Source organism: Hippopotamus amphibius, chromosome 13 (assembly GCF_030028045.1).
Source record: "Hippopotamus amphibius kiboko isolate mHipAmp2 chromosome 13, mHipAmp2.hap2, whole genome shotgun sequence".
Classification (NCBI taxonomy): domain Eukaryota; kingdom Metazoa; phylum Chordata; class Mammalia; order Artiodactyla; family Hippopotamidae; genus Hippopotamus; species Hippopotamus amphibius.
In genome coordinates, this window is record NC_080198.1 from 41,574,143 (window position 1) to 41,589,740 (window position 15,598).

At 43.2% G+C, this 15,598-nt stretch overlaps 1 protein-coding gene across 2 annotated transcripts in view; it reads right to left on the reverse strand.

Annotated features, from left to right (window-relative positions):
* The window catches only part of LARS2 (leucyl-tRNA synthetase 2, mitochondrial), a 147,328-nt gene that overhangs the window by 67,358 nt on the left and 64,372 nt on the right, over positions 1–15,598 (reverse strand). The window contains exon 7 of one of the 2 annotated variants that reach the window (XM_057706094.1): positions 15,248–15,391. The exons of the other annotated variant lie outside the window; for it this stretch is intronic. Within the exon in view, the coding sequence (XP_057562077.1) occupies positions 15,248–15,391 (144 nt within the window). The remainder of the gene's footprint in view (positions 1–15,247; positions 15,392–15,598) is intronic. 2 annotated transcript variants of the gene reach the window in all.

Genomic DNA, 15,598 nt, shown 5'->3' on the forward strand with positions numbered 1-15,598 from the left:
ACTCAGCTAAGAATATTTACTTGATTGAAAGAGCCTAGGAACTTCCCTGGTGGTGCAGTAGTTAAGAATCCGCCTACCAATGCAGGGGACATGGGTTCCATCCCTGGTCCAGGAAGATCCCACATGCTGCGGAGCAACTAAGCCCATGCGCCACAACTACTGAGCCTGAGCTTTAGAGCCCGTGAGCCACAACTACTGAGCATGTGTGCCACATCTACTGAAGCCCGTGCGCCCAGAGCCCATGCTCCGCAACAAGAGAAGCCACAGCAATGAGAAGCCTGCACACCACAACAAAGAGTAGCCCCATTCTCCGTAACTAGAGAAAGCCCGTGTGCAGCAACAAAGACCCAACATAGCCAAGAAATAAATAAAAGCAAACAAATAAATAAATTTTTAAAAAATAAAAGAGCCTATTTCCAAACTCTTTCAGATAAACAATAGTTTCTCCATATTTTCCCTTCCTGGCTGACATAAATGGAACATGAATTTGCAGAACTACATATGCATGTAACAGTTTAAGACGCTACAAAACAAATAACAGAAACATGGAGTTTCCATTACTGACAGCACAGACTTGAAAAGTCGAACAACTAATTTTAGCATAACCCAGAGGTTAATGGGATTTCTGGGATTCGATCTTTGATATACTACCCTAAAGATGTATGAGAGATAAAAATGAGTCAGTTGGTAAGAACTGCAATGTAAACTTCATCTAAAATAAGACTTTCCTAGAAATTATTTCAAAAGAAACCAGCTGCTATGGAAATTAGAAGATGGCATGTGATGTCTTAATTATGAATGAATCATGTACCAAAGTTTCCATGTTCCCATCCACTTCAATTACAATATGACCACTGAGCTCCCTCATAGGAGACATGTTTGGTGTAATAAAAGGTGCCAGGAAATCCAGAAGACACAGGAACATGTTGAATTGCCCCATGAGTGTTCAATCAGTAAAATCCGGGGGCCAAATAGCCCTGGTCCTTCAACTGATAAACTGTAAGAAAAAGAAAGGGATAAAGAGGGAAACCTGTAGATTGAAGCACTTAAAAGGCATTATCAAATTTAAAAAGTGAGGGTAGGAATAAACTATATTATCTAGGGAGGCACATTTAGGTGATAAAACTATAGAGAAATGTGAGGAAGTGACTATGCTAAAAGTCAGGAGAGTAGCTACTTTGGGGGCTAGGGAGGCACTTATGTTGAGATGAGGCATGTAGAGGGCCTCTGGAGTGCTGGCAAGATCCACTATCTTGACCTACAAGGGCAGCTGCTTTAAAATAATTCAATAAGCTATATATTTGTTTCATATGGTTATCTGTATTTCATTTTATAATAAAAATATAAAAACAAAAAAAAACTTACTACTAATTTTGGTATTCCATAAGTCACAACTCTTATCCCATATTACTCCCAGGGAGTAGGGCAGAGGGAAATGTTGGCCTATGATCTCTATGATTCAAATGCAAACTCTCTGGTTTTTCTTTAAACCCCACAAGGGGCCTGGCTTAGAGCCTAGGCCCGTGCCTTGAACTGGGCAAATGCTCATTAAATTCCTATTTAGTTCCCTTCACTCAAGGGAGAGACTCAGAGAGCAGTACTACAGAACCAGATCCCCAGGTACCTAGGGAGGGAAGTAGTAACCTTTGTAGAAGGCTTCCTATGTAGCAGCACTTTTAAGTATGTTGCCTCATTTAATCTGCACAACAGCACAAGTCAAGGAGTATCACCTCTACCTCACAGATGAGAAAACAAGTCTCAGAAATTTCCTCTAAGTCATCCCACAAGTATGGGGCGGAACTGTGAAAAAGCACTGGCAGCAAGATGTAGCTGACTCCTAAATCCATACCTGTACCCTACTATGCAATGACTACTCTCCAGCAGAGGTCCTTAAATCCAGCTTTCCCACATCCATTTTTCAGATGTTTCAGCTTATCATTCTCTGAGTTAAAAGAGGCACTTATTAGAGATCTGCTTGCTTCTATTATCCTATTTATATTTTTATTTTTTCCTAGAAAGAAGACTCTGGTTATAGAGTCATAGGGCTGGGGCTGTGATCAAAATTCCCTTTCTTCAGATGAGGACAGAGAGACTCCCAGAGGTTTAGCAATCTGCCCAACATCACTTAGCTAATTGGAGTGAGGCCAAAAACTCATTCCTCAGGCCTCATTTAACAACAATGCACCTTCCTCAGAACCTCTCTCCCCAACTGCACAGTGAATTTCTATTATTTAAGCTGCCCAGCACCTGAAGTCTCTTCTTTCTTGCGGGGAGGAGGGGAATTGCAAGATGGGTGAGTTGGCAGGGCCCCACCACCAATTATGGACGCTAGAAAGGCGGTGTTTTTCCCAAACCACTCTCCTCCCCTGTGGAAGCTAAACAAACAGTGTAACCAATCATAGGCTCAGTACAGTCCAAACACTGAGAGGGGACCCAGAGGCACAGGGGACCCAGAGGCACAGGGTCCACTGATTTAAATGCCACACCAGAACTGAGAAGCTGCAGATGCTGGTACCAATGGCGGCAATTTCCTGGGACAAGATCTCAGCTGTGCCCTTGTCCTGCCCGATTCCTGCCTAGGCCTGGGTCTCCTTCCTACCCATACGACTGTGAGGAACTTGATCCTCTTCTGATCAATTCCTTTTTGGCTTAAGTTAAGCAGAGTAACTTTAGGTTGTTTCAACAAAGTTTCCTAACTAATAATGGATTAAAAAATTTTCAATATCTTGACGTATATCTATATTAGCTGGAACTGTACTGTCTTAATATCATTGTAGCAAAAGTGTAAAATCTTGAATATATTAATATTAGTATAATAAAACAATCAATAAACAATCTTCTGATACAATATTTCAGAAAGCTTTTCAATTTATGCAGCTATTTAAGGGGTCTTAAATGCCAACAAGCATGTAACTAGGGTATTATGAACTCAGAATGACCCAGGGTTTTTCCTCTCCAAGGATCAATGAAATTCCACTTAACTTCAAAGCAAACCTGCGTGTGGTCTCACGAGATATGATATCTTTTTCCATCAGATAAAACCCACCTTACATGATGTGAATGTTAGCTCCATCTCCCACTCCATCTTTTCCTGCCACAGAAAATTTGGAGCTGACAGGGTCCATTTCTGACACTCTTTATCACCCTCCCTTCCCCTGCATTACTAAGCCATAGTTTATAAACCCTCTGATTGTGTTTTTCTTCTAGATTGAACTGTCAAGGTTGGAATACTTCCTGTGGCGGTGCTTTGCTTAAAATATTCAGATCTCAATGAGGATAAAAGATTCAAATAGAATGAAATGTGAATGTTTTGATATGCTAATTGTGGCAGGGAAAAAAGTCCGCCTGCTTAAAACCTTACCAAATCTATGAATATTTTTAAAAATCAAAAGAAATGAAGGAAAAAAAACCAAACGAATGAAACCTACCTCTTGAGAACAATCCAGCATGCCCTTTTTAGTCCCCACTGTAAAATAAACTCATTATTCACAACTGATTTTTGAGGAACAGGGCTCCAGAAAGCACCTGCCCAACAGCCTCAGCCCAGGGCTGGCCCCATCTAGTCTCCACCAGAACAAGAAGAGCTTGGAGAGCATTTACAGTGCTACAGTTGTTCAATGCAAAGAGCTGTTTTTATTTATTTGTCTGTTTCAGGTTTTTGTTGATATTATATCCTTTTTGTGGTGTTTTGCAATTACAGTGACAGACGGCAGTCAGCTCCTATCAATCAAATCCTTACATTTGCCAGTTGGCAGTGCCTCCCTTCCCCACCTTGGCCAACCTCAATTTATAGAAATCTTACTGCATCCCTTTTCAAATAAAATCTGAGGGAACCCATTATCTAAGAGTTGAAAGCTGAACTATTCTAGGAGATGCCCCACGCTCTCCTCTAACCCCTCTCCATCAACTCCCAAGGCTTGGGCACAACTTGGAAACCATTAATTATTCAACTCCCTTCATTTAATTAATGAAAAATGGCTCAGTTGACCAAGTCAACAGCAGACCCCAAATAATGAATTATTCAGATCTGTTTGTCCTGGGACTCTCATGCTCATTTTTCAGGCATCTTTCTATAAATTAAAAAAAAAAGACAGCTTCTTCCATATGCAAAACCTAGAAATGAACAATGTAAGTAGCTTCCTCATTCAACTTTAACAAATAATTATTGTATTTAATACTCAGCTGAAGTCAAATTGTAAAGTTTCCCTGTGGTTATTACTTAGCATATATAGAAGTGCTACAGTTTATATAGGAGCCTTATTATAATCATTTCACTAGAATAAGTCTGAAAAGACAGCCACTGTTGCTCCATAGATAAGGCACATGAATGAAGATGCTTTCAGAAGTTGAAACAGCACTGTACAGGAATGAGTCTCAATGTGAGCCCGTGTTTAAGAGCATGGACCACCAGGAGATGGACTGAAGCACCCAATTGAAAAGGCTTTAGTAATACAAAATAGAATCGGGAATAAGAAAGAGGAAGATCAAAACTACAAAGATGGGGATAAAAAGAGGATTAGATATAACATGGCTAATCTGACTTTTTCTTCAAAGAAGGACAAATAATGCCAGGAATAAATCCATACTTCCCAAGAGAAGACAGGATGTGTGCTAAAGCATGGAGAACAAGGTGCAACAGGACCATAAATAATAATTCTATAAGATGTGGTTTTAAAAACATGACACATTTTAAAGCCCTTGGTTTAAAAACAAACAAACAAAAAAGTTTAGGCAAACTGAGAAATACAGACCTTTTAAAACAAGTGGATTTATTAGCTACTAAGGGGAAAGTTGAGAAATTGGAACCTTGAGAACTTTATACAGATTCGAGACAGGATTTAATGAGATTTAATTAAAATGGACATTTTTTAAAAAAGCTTCACACTTAGCCTTCTTCTGAATCAGTATGATTTGATTAGCAATTATTTTTGAACTATAATTTGTCCATATTTTTTCTAAGACATTATTGTTGCCGAGATTTCTTTATTCTTTTTGTTTTTGGAATCATTTCAATGCAATTACTCCAAAGACACAGTATATATTTGAGTTGCAATAAAGGAAAGTCAATTCTGAAGGCAGTAAGATGTTTAAAAAAGTTAGATGTCCCCTCTGGAATATTCTAGAGGAATAAACTCTCTCACATCCTAGTCTCTCTCTTTTGCTTTGGCTCTGGCCTGAAGTTATGCATGAAGATTATATGTACATTAAAAAGCTCTGGCATGATGTTTACCTCTCTCTGATGGTCCTACTTTAACCTCTCTTCTGAAATATAATATGCATTTCTACCAAAATCCATCTGTTGTGGCATCTCAATATAAAACATTTATTTACAAATACAGTTGTGCTGCCCAAGTGTCTCAATTTCAGTGAAGGTGCTATTAACCCAGAAGGGAAATAATCCATTCTAAGCAACGCACCCTGCAAGTGACGTACAATTTGCCAACAATGTGTGGGTCATGGGACTGCAGAGGCAAAAGGAAAAGAGGCACCAAGCAGCCCATGCTTACATCAAGAGTGCATCTCAGAGCCATGCGTAAAGGAGGAACAAACCAAGTGCTATTAAATAGCTCCCGAATAGCTGGAAAGAAGGAAGTGCTTTCTGGGTATGACCAGCAGGGATGGCCCAGTGTGCACACTCTGTGGGAAAGGATGTGGTGAAGGAAACCAGGAAGCTGCGGCGGCAGCCACACGGACTAATCTCTTATTCACGTATCAACTCAGGCCACACATCAGCCTTTGCTTTTTACTTTTTTCCCCCTTCTGACTGAGGTAACCCACTTTTTCAGCAGCAACATGATTTAAATTCCACTAATTTCTAAGAGATGGTGACTATAGGTTCTGAAATGTCACTACCACACTCCTAAGAGTGTAGATGACAGAGGATAAACCCTCAATGACAGGGCCACCTGTCTGATGAGAAAGCTTCTGATTCCCAGAGGCCACCTATGTCACCTCACTGCCCCAGCTCCAAAGGACAAAAAAAGAAGCTGTAACTGTACTCCACGGGGGGAGGGAGAAATTAAATCACTGTCCTGTAAACAAAACATGGTACTCAGCCCAATCTGTGGCACCAGGCTATCCTTGCCTGAAAAGGTGGCTTTGTTCCAGGAAAGGGGAGTCTTGGGAGCAAGACTAAAAGCCTTTACTGGTCTAAACAGGAAAAAAAAACGGGGACAGCAGTACCAGGGGACATTCTGCTCAACTGCCTTCCGTTTGGAAGCCTGCCTACAAATTTAAAACTTGCAAGAACATAAGCCCGTCCCTTTTCAAGCCACTCAGGTCTAAAGAAGATGTGTAAATAAATGCTGACATAACTCTGCTATCAGGCTGTTTTGTTTTATGATTATCAAAATAACAATAATCATTATGGAAAATTTAGAGAAGACAGAAAAGGACGGAGAAAAAATTACAGTTACCCAAAATCAATTTAAGCATCCAGGGAGATCACTATTAATATTTGTTCTATATCCTTCCATCCCATTTATATCCCATCTTCCATGGATTCTGAGATGCATATTTCCCTCACAAATTCTGAAATTGAGATGTGTCTTACAATCAGTGGTGGCTCTGATTGACAGCATTTCTCATTCTCAGTGGAGCATAAAATTTAAAACCAATCGTGCATTAGAACTGATAAAACATAGTATGAGTGTATGTACTTGTGCATATGTTTTTACATAGTTAAAACTATGCTGTTAATATACTGTTTTTAAACCACTAGAGTTTGCATTGAGTTCACAACTCATTACAGCTCTAGAAAGGATTAAATCTCTTTTTTGAGCAAATCTGACACTCAGAATCAGCCACCGTGGAACAGTAAGCAAAATACACAGAGAAATGGCAAGATACTGTGGAAAATTGTCCCTTTCTATAAGAAAACACATTTTGAAAAACAAAATGGAACAATATAATCTGGATATGTATGTATCTACTAATGACTGTTCACTGCCTTAATAGCAGTGGCAGCCACTGGATCAGTCTCACTGTCCTCCAAGCAGCTGGGTTCAGGATGCCCTGGGGTAAGGAAAGGGCACTGGAGTAGAGAATAATGACATAAAACATGACACTGCTCCAGCTCTGAGGCCAACAAGCCAATTCCATCAAGAACAGACTAGAAAACCTCTAATCACTGCACTTGCCGTTATCCGGCCATTTGTGCCCTCTCCCTGCACCTGTAACACTTCCTAACTTGCATTAGCTACTTTCCTGCAACACTCACCCTCCGACTGTCTGCCCTCTGCATGTGGTTGTCGGAAATGCTTGGGTGCTTGGGAACTAGTGCTCAAGAGCAGGAGGAAGAAACACAGGCCTGGCGCTGAGGAGACCCAGCTCGGGTCTGGCTCTCCTAGGCTTGTGGGCCTCAGTTATGAAATGAGGAATGAGCACAGGGGGTAATTTTCAGGGACACCTCAAGCTGGCCATAGCCCCTTGGGGAGCAGGAGGAGGGCAGGATGTGGGCTGCTTAAAACAAAGCCAACACCTTATGCTTTTGTTTTCAGACATTGTATTGATTTTGTAATTTCCGGCAGCAGTAAAGGCAGGCATGACGGGTTTTTGCCAGCTTTTATGTTTTTCAGATCCGGGCAGGGATTAGAAAGCACGGGAGACTGAGCCTAATGTGGGGGAGCCTGCATGATGTTCTCTCGGGGTTTCTTCTAGTGTTAAATGACTCCCTAAGCCAAAGGGGTTCATGGGTGACATTCACCAGCCCTCCCGAGCACAACCAGGGACCGCCTCCAACAAGGTGCTAAGCAATCTCTTTCCTCCCATGGAGGCCAGGCTAACACCTCGAGAAGGAAGGAGGCCTTTACACTCCAAAAGGACCTGGCCAGGAGCTCAGAAAAGCTACTAGGGGCTTAAGAGCAAGACATAATGCTTACTTTGTCTTCATTTTTTTTTTCCTAATCAAATTTATGATTTATTTCATTGTCAATACACAATAAGAAATATATTATTAATGTATTTCTCCCATTTTCCCCTTGCAATCATTCCTTCTCTCTTGGAAACAAATAAACAAAACACAAACAAAGGAAACCTTCCTGCTTGCAGAGCATGTGTGCCAAGCTGGAAACTGTGCGTTTCCTTCCTTCAGAAGTTCTCGTCCACTCTCACACACTCTGGAGTGGCAGGGCAGGGCTGTCTTCAATTCCCTGATAGGAGGGACAGGGTGTGCGCAAGAACTCAGGGGCAAGACAATAAGGCGCCCCTAGAGACCTGACCTCATAGAGGCCACATACAGATGTGACTAGACATTGGTGGGGGACATTCCAGAGGCAGGCAAGAAGGCACTGAATTTAAGGGAGAAATCTCATTGCCTGTTCTGTCATGAAATACCATGGTTTCCAAATCCAGCGCCGGAACCCAGCCCTGCAAGTCTGGTAAACTCTTCCAGGCAGAAGTTATCCCTCAGGCCTGCGGAGAGCTGCCAGGGGCCTTCTCCCAGCAGCCGCACCTTCACCCGCAGCTGATATCAAGGCACCTGTCCTCTTGGCTGGGGCTGTGGGCGGGGAGGGGGACTGGTGGATAAGACTCCTGATCCACCCCTGGCAGCCTCTTGCTCGCCTACAAGGTTCTGCAGAGTGTCAGCCTCAGATCACCTACTTTCCTTTTGCCTCCGTCCTCCTCCCACCCCCACCCCCAGAAGGACGTCCTTGTGCCCCTCGGCTCCAGCCAACAATCACCCTGAGCAGGGCGGAGAGGACGCGATGGAAGGTGAAGAAGAACAGAATTCAGCTCATGGTTTAGAAGAGAAAAGATCCTGGAGAGGCAGGTTAAACAGAAAACAGAAGGAAGTATGTGATATTATGTAAGAAGGAGCAGAATTTAACAATTAATTAGCTCTGTGAGACAGGGAGTCAAAACCAGATTCTGGGGATGGGAGCAGAGTCTGCTCTTTCCAAATGAAGCGACAGCCAGGGCCTGGGAGAGAACTCTGGCCCGAAGCTTGTTCTGAGGTTGTGTCTGAGCATTGGTCTGAGTCGCGGGGTCCAGAGCCGTATGGGCTCTGCGCCCCACCCCCGACCCCACAGGAGCTGATAAACTGCTTTTTACAAGGAGGGAGGAATATGACCACCCTTAGCCCCGACTGGCCACAGAGGGGCATGGTGGGGGTGAACACAGTCACAGCTTTAAAGCCCCAACTCTCACAGTAGATAAACCTCAGCGTGAGCATTGTTAAATCTGGCCCTGGTCTGTATCCTCACAGCTTTTTATCCCAACAGTTCTGCAGAGAGCTGACAGTTCGTTAAATGTTTCTCACTTGCTCCCCTTGGTTCTCAGAAACGTTGCCTCCGCAGCCAACATCTAATCTGTGCACATGCCCACAGTGTGAAGGCCCAGGCTGCACGCACAGGAGGCGACACTAGGGCCAAGGGTCTTTTTTGGGGGAACAAAGTGGGGCCAAGTCGCCAAACCTCACTGATCAATCCCTTTGCAAAGTTTTCTGAGAGCACAGGATGACTTGCCTGATGTTACGGGGAGGCATTTCCTGGCACTACCAGTGTTCTAGGCTGGGAGAGCACCTGAGAGTAGGAGCAGAAAGGCAGGCAACAGCCCACTTTCTAGAAGACAGACAAATGTTTTCACACGGAACTCGAGGCCTCGGGATTAGAACAAGGGTGACCAAAGGTCCCCATTCCAGAGTGCAGGAGACTCTTAAGCAGCCAGGGGTACCCAGGGGACTAGATCCTTGTTCCGCTGCTCCTCTGGGGCTTTCTGTCCCAGCCTCCTCCTCCACCTCCCTAAGCAGCTCCTGTCATAAGCCTCATTCCCTGCCCTCATCTCCTTGTCTCTCCAATCCCAGAGTTTCACTCTTTGCAGGGTCCAGCAAGACCAGTGCATTCTGGTAAAAGCATCTCTACTTTACCCACAAGTGCAACATGAAACCAAGATGAGAGGCACAAAGAGGGCAGGGAAATGGGTGGCTTATTACCTCCCATCCTCCCTGATTTCATAAGGTCTCACTGTTGCCCATCTGCTTCTTGCCAGCAGAAATTCTACTTGGAAATACTTGTGAAGCGTGAAGTTTCCTGCATGTCTGGAAGGCAACAAAACACTCCCTTATAGACAGTCTGCACTTCACATCTTTCATCACCATCTCGATACCTCCTCTGACCACTGGGCAGAGCTGAGGCTTTTCCTCACCTCCCCCGCACCCTCCTGCAGTGTGACGGTGATCCCAAGGGCTGTGACCTCTCATGTCTGTGAATGTCTCCTGCACTAGCCTCCAGGCTCCCAAAGAGCAGGGACCTCAGCTTTCTCACCTGTATTCTTAGCACCTAGGCAAGGCACTCAATAACATCTGGGGAAAGAATGAATTCAGACTACCTGAGAAGTGGTACAGACTGCCAGTTAAGAGCTCAAGCACCTGGATTTGAATCCCAGTGCTGTTACTTATGACCACTGTGAGCCTCAGGTTCCTCAACAGTAAAATGGGGATAACAGGAGTACCTACCCTCCAAAGAATAACGTGAAGGTTCAATAAGATGGTATAAGTAAAAGCCTGAAAACGGACCAGATCAGGAGTAAGCAGGTAGGAAGTGGAGGTGATCAGAGACTCGGTTCATATTCTAGCAGTTGCCAGGTGACTCCTGGGAACTTAGAAAACACAAGCACCAGTTTGGTGTGGGCGTTGACTAAGCACCATCAGCACATGATTATGTCCATCTTAACAGCAAAGAGGAGTCCATGTATAATGCCCCAGCAGCTGAGGGCCTTCGAGGAGGCAGGCTCGGGGGCTACAGGAGGCAGCACAGAAACCGAAACCACAAATCTATCAGAAAAGTTCAAACAGGAAGCTGTCTCTCTATTTGTCTCGCCTTCCCATTGTCACCCTGCTGTCAGGAACTGAAGTGTTCGTTCCATCAGGCTCTGAATCCCTTTTGATTTCCATATGTAAGTCTCCAATCCGCCCTCCTCCCCTTGCTGTCACCTCGCGGTGTTGCCCACAAGAATCCTCCCACACATCTCTGCCAAGACTAATTCATGTTCTTCAGATACTCCTACTGCCAGTTTTCTTTTTCACAGAACCAGTGGCTGAACTCACTTTTAACGTTTTATAAAGCAAACAATCTTAGGAAGCCTGGATGGGGGGGTAAAGGGAGAAAAATCAAATATATCACAGAACAGCCTTAATAAAGGATTTTTATATTTCAGGGTTCCCTGTAATTTTCACATCAGGCATCGCTTTTATAATTTGGAAGTTAAGTGAATGAAAGGAGGGCTCCTTCACAGCCATGCTTCCAAGCAGACCACCAGCTGTACATCACAGAGGCAGTCCTCAGACCTGCTAAAGTAGATGTAAATACAGAGCTCTAAAGATAACTGTGGCAGGCACAGCTCACTGGCTATTCCAGCATCCATTCCCCATCCCCTTCCCCCAACCATCTTGACTATACAAGTTAAAAAGCCTGAGCCTGCCTTCCTAGTCTTCCTTGAAGCTGGTGTAGTCACATGACACAACTGGGGCTAACACTATCAGTGGAATTTGGCTGTGGGTTTGTGGGAAAGTTCTTGCTTTTCAGTCACTCACACTGCTTCTTTTGCTTCTTTCTGTATTATATGGAAATGTGATGTCTGATCTGCAGCAGCCATCTTGCAACCATGAGGTGATAGGTAGGAAAGAAAGGCCATGAGGCGATAGGTAGGAAAGAAAGGCCTTGAGAATAATGGAAATGCCAACTCAGAACTCTATCCCATTTTGGTCCCAGCAACTGGGATTTCTTGTATGGGAAGTAACCTTCCATTTGTTAAGCCACCATAACTTGGGTTTTTAGTTTCTTGAGCTAAAAGCATTATTGACTTAATATCTCATCCTTATCTATATAGCAGGACCTCATCACTAATTCAACACTATTACTGTCATACCAGGTTTCAAAGTAGATGTCCTATCTCATTTGATCATCTTTGAAGTTTTGGGCCCATTTATCCAAGCATTATTTATTTCCACATCTCTACTCAAATGACTCACAGCTACTGCAAACTCAAAAGGGTCAGGACTATGTCTCTTCCAGGACTCCCTATCCCAGTGAGTAGCTTAATTATTCACTTCGTGTCCAAGTCAGGGTCTTTCTTGATGACATCATCTCCTACACACTCTAATTCAATATCACCAAATTCTATAGATTTCACCATCTGAAAATTTTTTAATAAATTTAATTAATTATTTAATTAACTTATTTATTTGCTGTGTTGGCTCTTCGTTGCTGCACACGGGCTTTCTCTAGTTGTGGAAAGTGGGGGCTACTCTTCATTGTGATGCTCGGGCTTCTCATTGCAGTGGCTTCTCTTGCGGAGCACGGGCTCTAGGAGCTTGGGCTTCAGTAGCTGTGGTGCATGGGCTTAGTAGCTCTTTGGCATGTGGGATCTTCCTGGAGCAGGGATGGAACCCATGTCCCCTGTATTGGCAGGTGGATTCTTAACTGCTCCATCAGGGAGGCCCATCTGAATATTTTTCTAACCTATCCATTTCTTTCCATTATCATCTAAGTCTAAGTTATGCATGCCTGGACCACTGCAATAACCTCCTAACTGGTCTCTCTGCATCCACACTTACCCTTTCAACAGTGAATTTATAAAAACACAAATCTGACCATGTCATTCCCTTCCTTAGAATCCTTTAATGATTTCTCAGGGCCCCCATGATAAAGTACATATTTCTTAAGACCTAAAAAGAGTTGCCTGATCTGTCCCCTAACTACCTATTCAGGTTCTCCAGCCCTATCCTGAGTTTCTCCTCGTGGCTCGCTTAGCTTCAGGTATACTGTCATATACATTTCTGTTTTAGGGCTACCACTTGGTATGTTCCCTGTGTGGAGGACGGGGGTTCTCCTATAGCTTTATGGCCTACTTAACCCTTACTCATCCCTCTGCAGCTCAAACAATAAATTTTCCATTTCACAAGTTGTACTTTTCTGTTCTAGATTTCCAGGTTTTTTCTTTAAGTTTCCATTTCTCTTCAGATATTCCCCTGTGTACTCATCTGTTCACTCATTATGACCATCTTTTCCTTTAAGTTCCATTATCTCAGGATCTATTTCTATTGGGCCGACTCCCTTTTGCCCCCTTTATTATGAGCCACAATTTCCTGATTCTTTGCAATCTAGTAATTTTTTATTATATGTTGGACATTGCAGATAAAACCAACCTTGCAACAAGTCTGGATTATGTTGTTTCTCTTTAAAGGTGTTGAGTTTTGTTCTGAAAGCTCCTTCTGAAACTGTCAGGCTTATTTTTATTTTTAACTAAGGTGAGTCTATTTTGATTTTGTCCTTGATCCTAGGGTGTCATCCATACTTGTAATATATAGCATTACTGGGGTCTCAACTGTGTACTTTTGGCTAAGCCGTAACTCCAAGGTCTCAGAGCACTGTACAGCCCCCTGGTATCTCTGTTCGCCTCTTGATCCCATAGTAATCACTTTCTATTAGGTCTTATGAAGTCTTGCTTTGTGCACGTGCAGCCCTCAGACAAGGACCTGCAGTGAACATGGATTTCTGCCCACCCCTACCACTTCCACGCCACCCCCTCTTCTCCTGATTTTCAGGGCAAACCAAGTATTGACCTCCAAAGTCAGCTTTTCAATAATTCTTCACTGGAGTTCAGCAAGAACCAGGCAAGTCACCATAGTAACTAACCATTTCTGCTGAACAGTTGAAAATTCACAGCTGACAGTTTACAGAATAATGCCACTCAATTAGATTATTACATTTCCAATTAGAGGCAGAGGTCAAAATAAAAGAGCTAATTAGGTGGCCTTTCCACCAATGCCTATTACAGAGTCACCTGACAGGTCCTCGAGGTGACCAGGCATGCCTCCAAGTATGCAGTCGATCCCAACTGTCAGCAGGTAGGGGCTCCCAGTACCTGAGATGTTATAGAAAGCACTGTGCACAGCTTTCTTCTTCTCTTTCAGTCTCTCAATACTACTAGTGTGCTTAAAAGGAGCAAGGCATTATGTTAACAAGTTCTAATTAGTAGTTTTCCAAATCCATATGCTACATTCTGAATAAATTAAAATGGGAAAACAGTCTCACTTAAGACATGTCTTTTGAGTGAGAGAACTAGAGGTCATACAACCATATGGCACTGGTATGGTGAGCTGGTGTACTACATTTCTAATTCAGCAAAGTTTTGTAGTGATTAGAGGTTATTTATAACTTGTGCTTTCTTTGCATATAAGAAGTGCAGTATTGGATCTGACCCAAAGTCCATTTCAGTCCAGTACCCTATCTGTGACAGAGCAACCCACGGGCTATAGGTTGTACTATGGAAAGGTACAACTATCCTTCTTATGGTGACTACCACAGGGTAAGAAGTACCGTGACATACCATCAGTAGCCCTTCATGATGCCTTTACTTTTTCAGATCCTGCTTACTTCCAGTCTTATGCAAATAGATAGATTATCAAATTGTCATGGGAAAAGCCCCTGATTTGCTCTAATCACTTTTCTCTGGAGTTTCAGTGAGTGATCACTCAATTCCATATACTGAAATGTGGTAGGCTCAAAGAATATCTTGTACAGAGTAGTTCTGGCATACCCAGAACAAGTTATTTTGCCCAGGCTATTGGTGATTTAGTAAGTAAGCACTCCCTTTCAGTGGTTGGTTTTGCTTTGAGTTTCTGAAAACATAAAAATCCAGAGGCACCTTAAAGACCACTTGGTTGTACCCTCTCCTTTTATTGATGAGGAAACTGAGGTGCAGAGGCTTGCACCAGTTTACACTATTAATCAGAGACACAACAAGAGTTAAAGTCCAAAGCTTTGGTTTCTGGTTTAGTTCACTTTCACCCTGGCCTTCCCTTAGGAAGACTGGTCATCTCTTCACTCCCTTTAGATGGTCTTCTCTGGACCCTCTGAAATGTCATTCTATCTTTCTGGAGGTCTTACTAGAACTACACAGATGAAGATAGTTTTTTCCTTTCTAGCTTTATCGCTGATATAATTGTAGATAAAGATGAATGTTTTTTGGCCTCTATGGCAGTACAATGATTTGTTGAAAGGTCAGCAAACAATGGCCTACAATGACCTCCAGGTGCTATTCTTAATTTCCAACTGAAAGACCCAAATCCATCACCCTCTATGTGAGTGACCCTGAGGTTTATGTGCTTCCTGTCTGCACACCAAATGGCTCTAACAGCTCTAACTACAGTTCACCCCCAATAGTGAGGCTTTCCAGTACCCAGAAGACCTTGGTGTTGACTGCCAACACATACGCATTATTGGGGAGCCTACAGGCTGACACTCACCTTTGCATAAGCAGTTGTCTTAATAAACCACTGTCTGAGGTACTTCTGTTCCACCTTTGCTCCAGAACGCCAGGAACAGCCGTGTTCATCCACCTGCTCATTGGCAAGCACTGTTTGATCCACTGGGTCCCAGTTAACCAAGGCCTGTTATAATTCATGAAATAAAATGATGCAATCTGGTAAGTATACTGAAAAGGATCACACTGAGGTTCCTTACATGTGAGAGGGTCTGCAAAGGCAGTATCTCTTCTCTGAGACTTGAGGGCATCTCTCTGGAGCATCACTTGGCAAGGAAGCCATTAGTAAGCTATAAAAAAAAGAATGTGAACTGCCTCTGTGCTTTCATCTTAT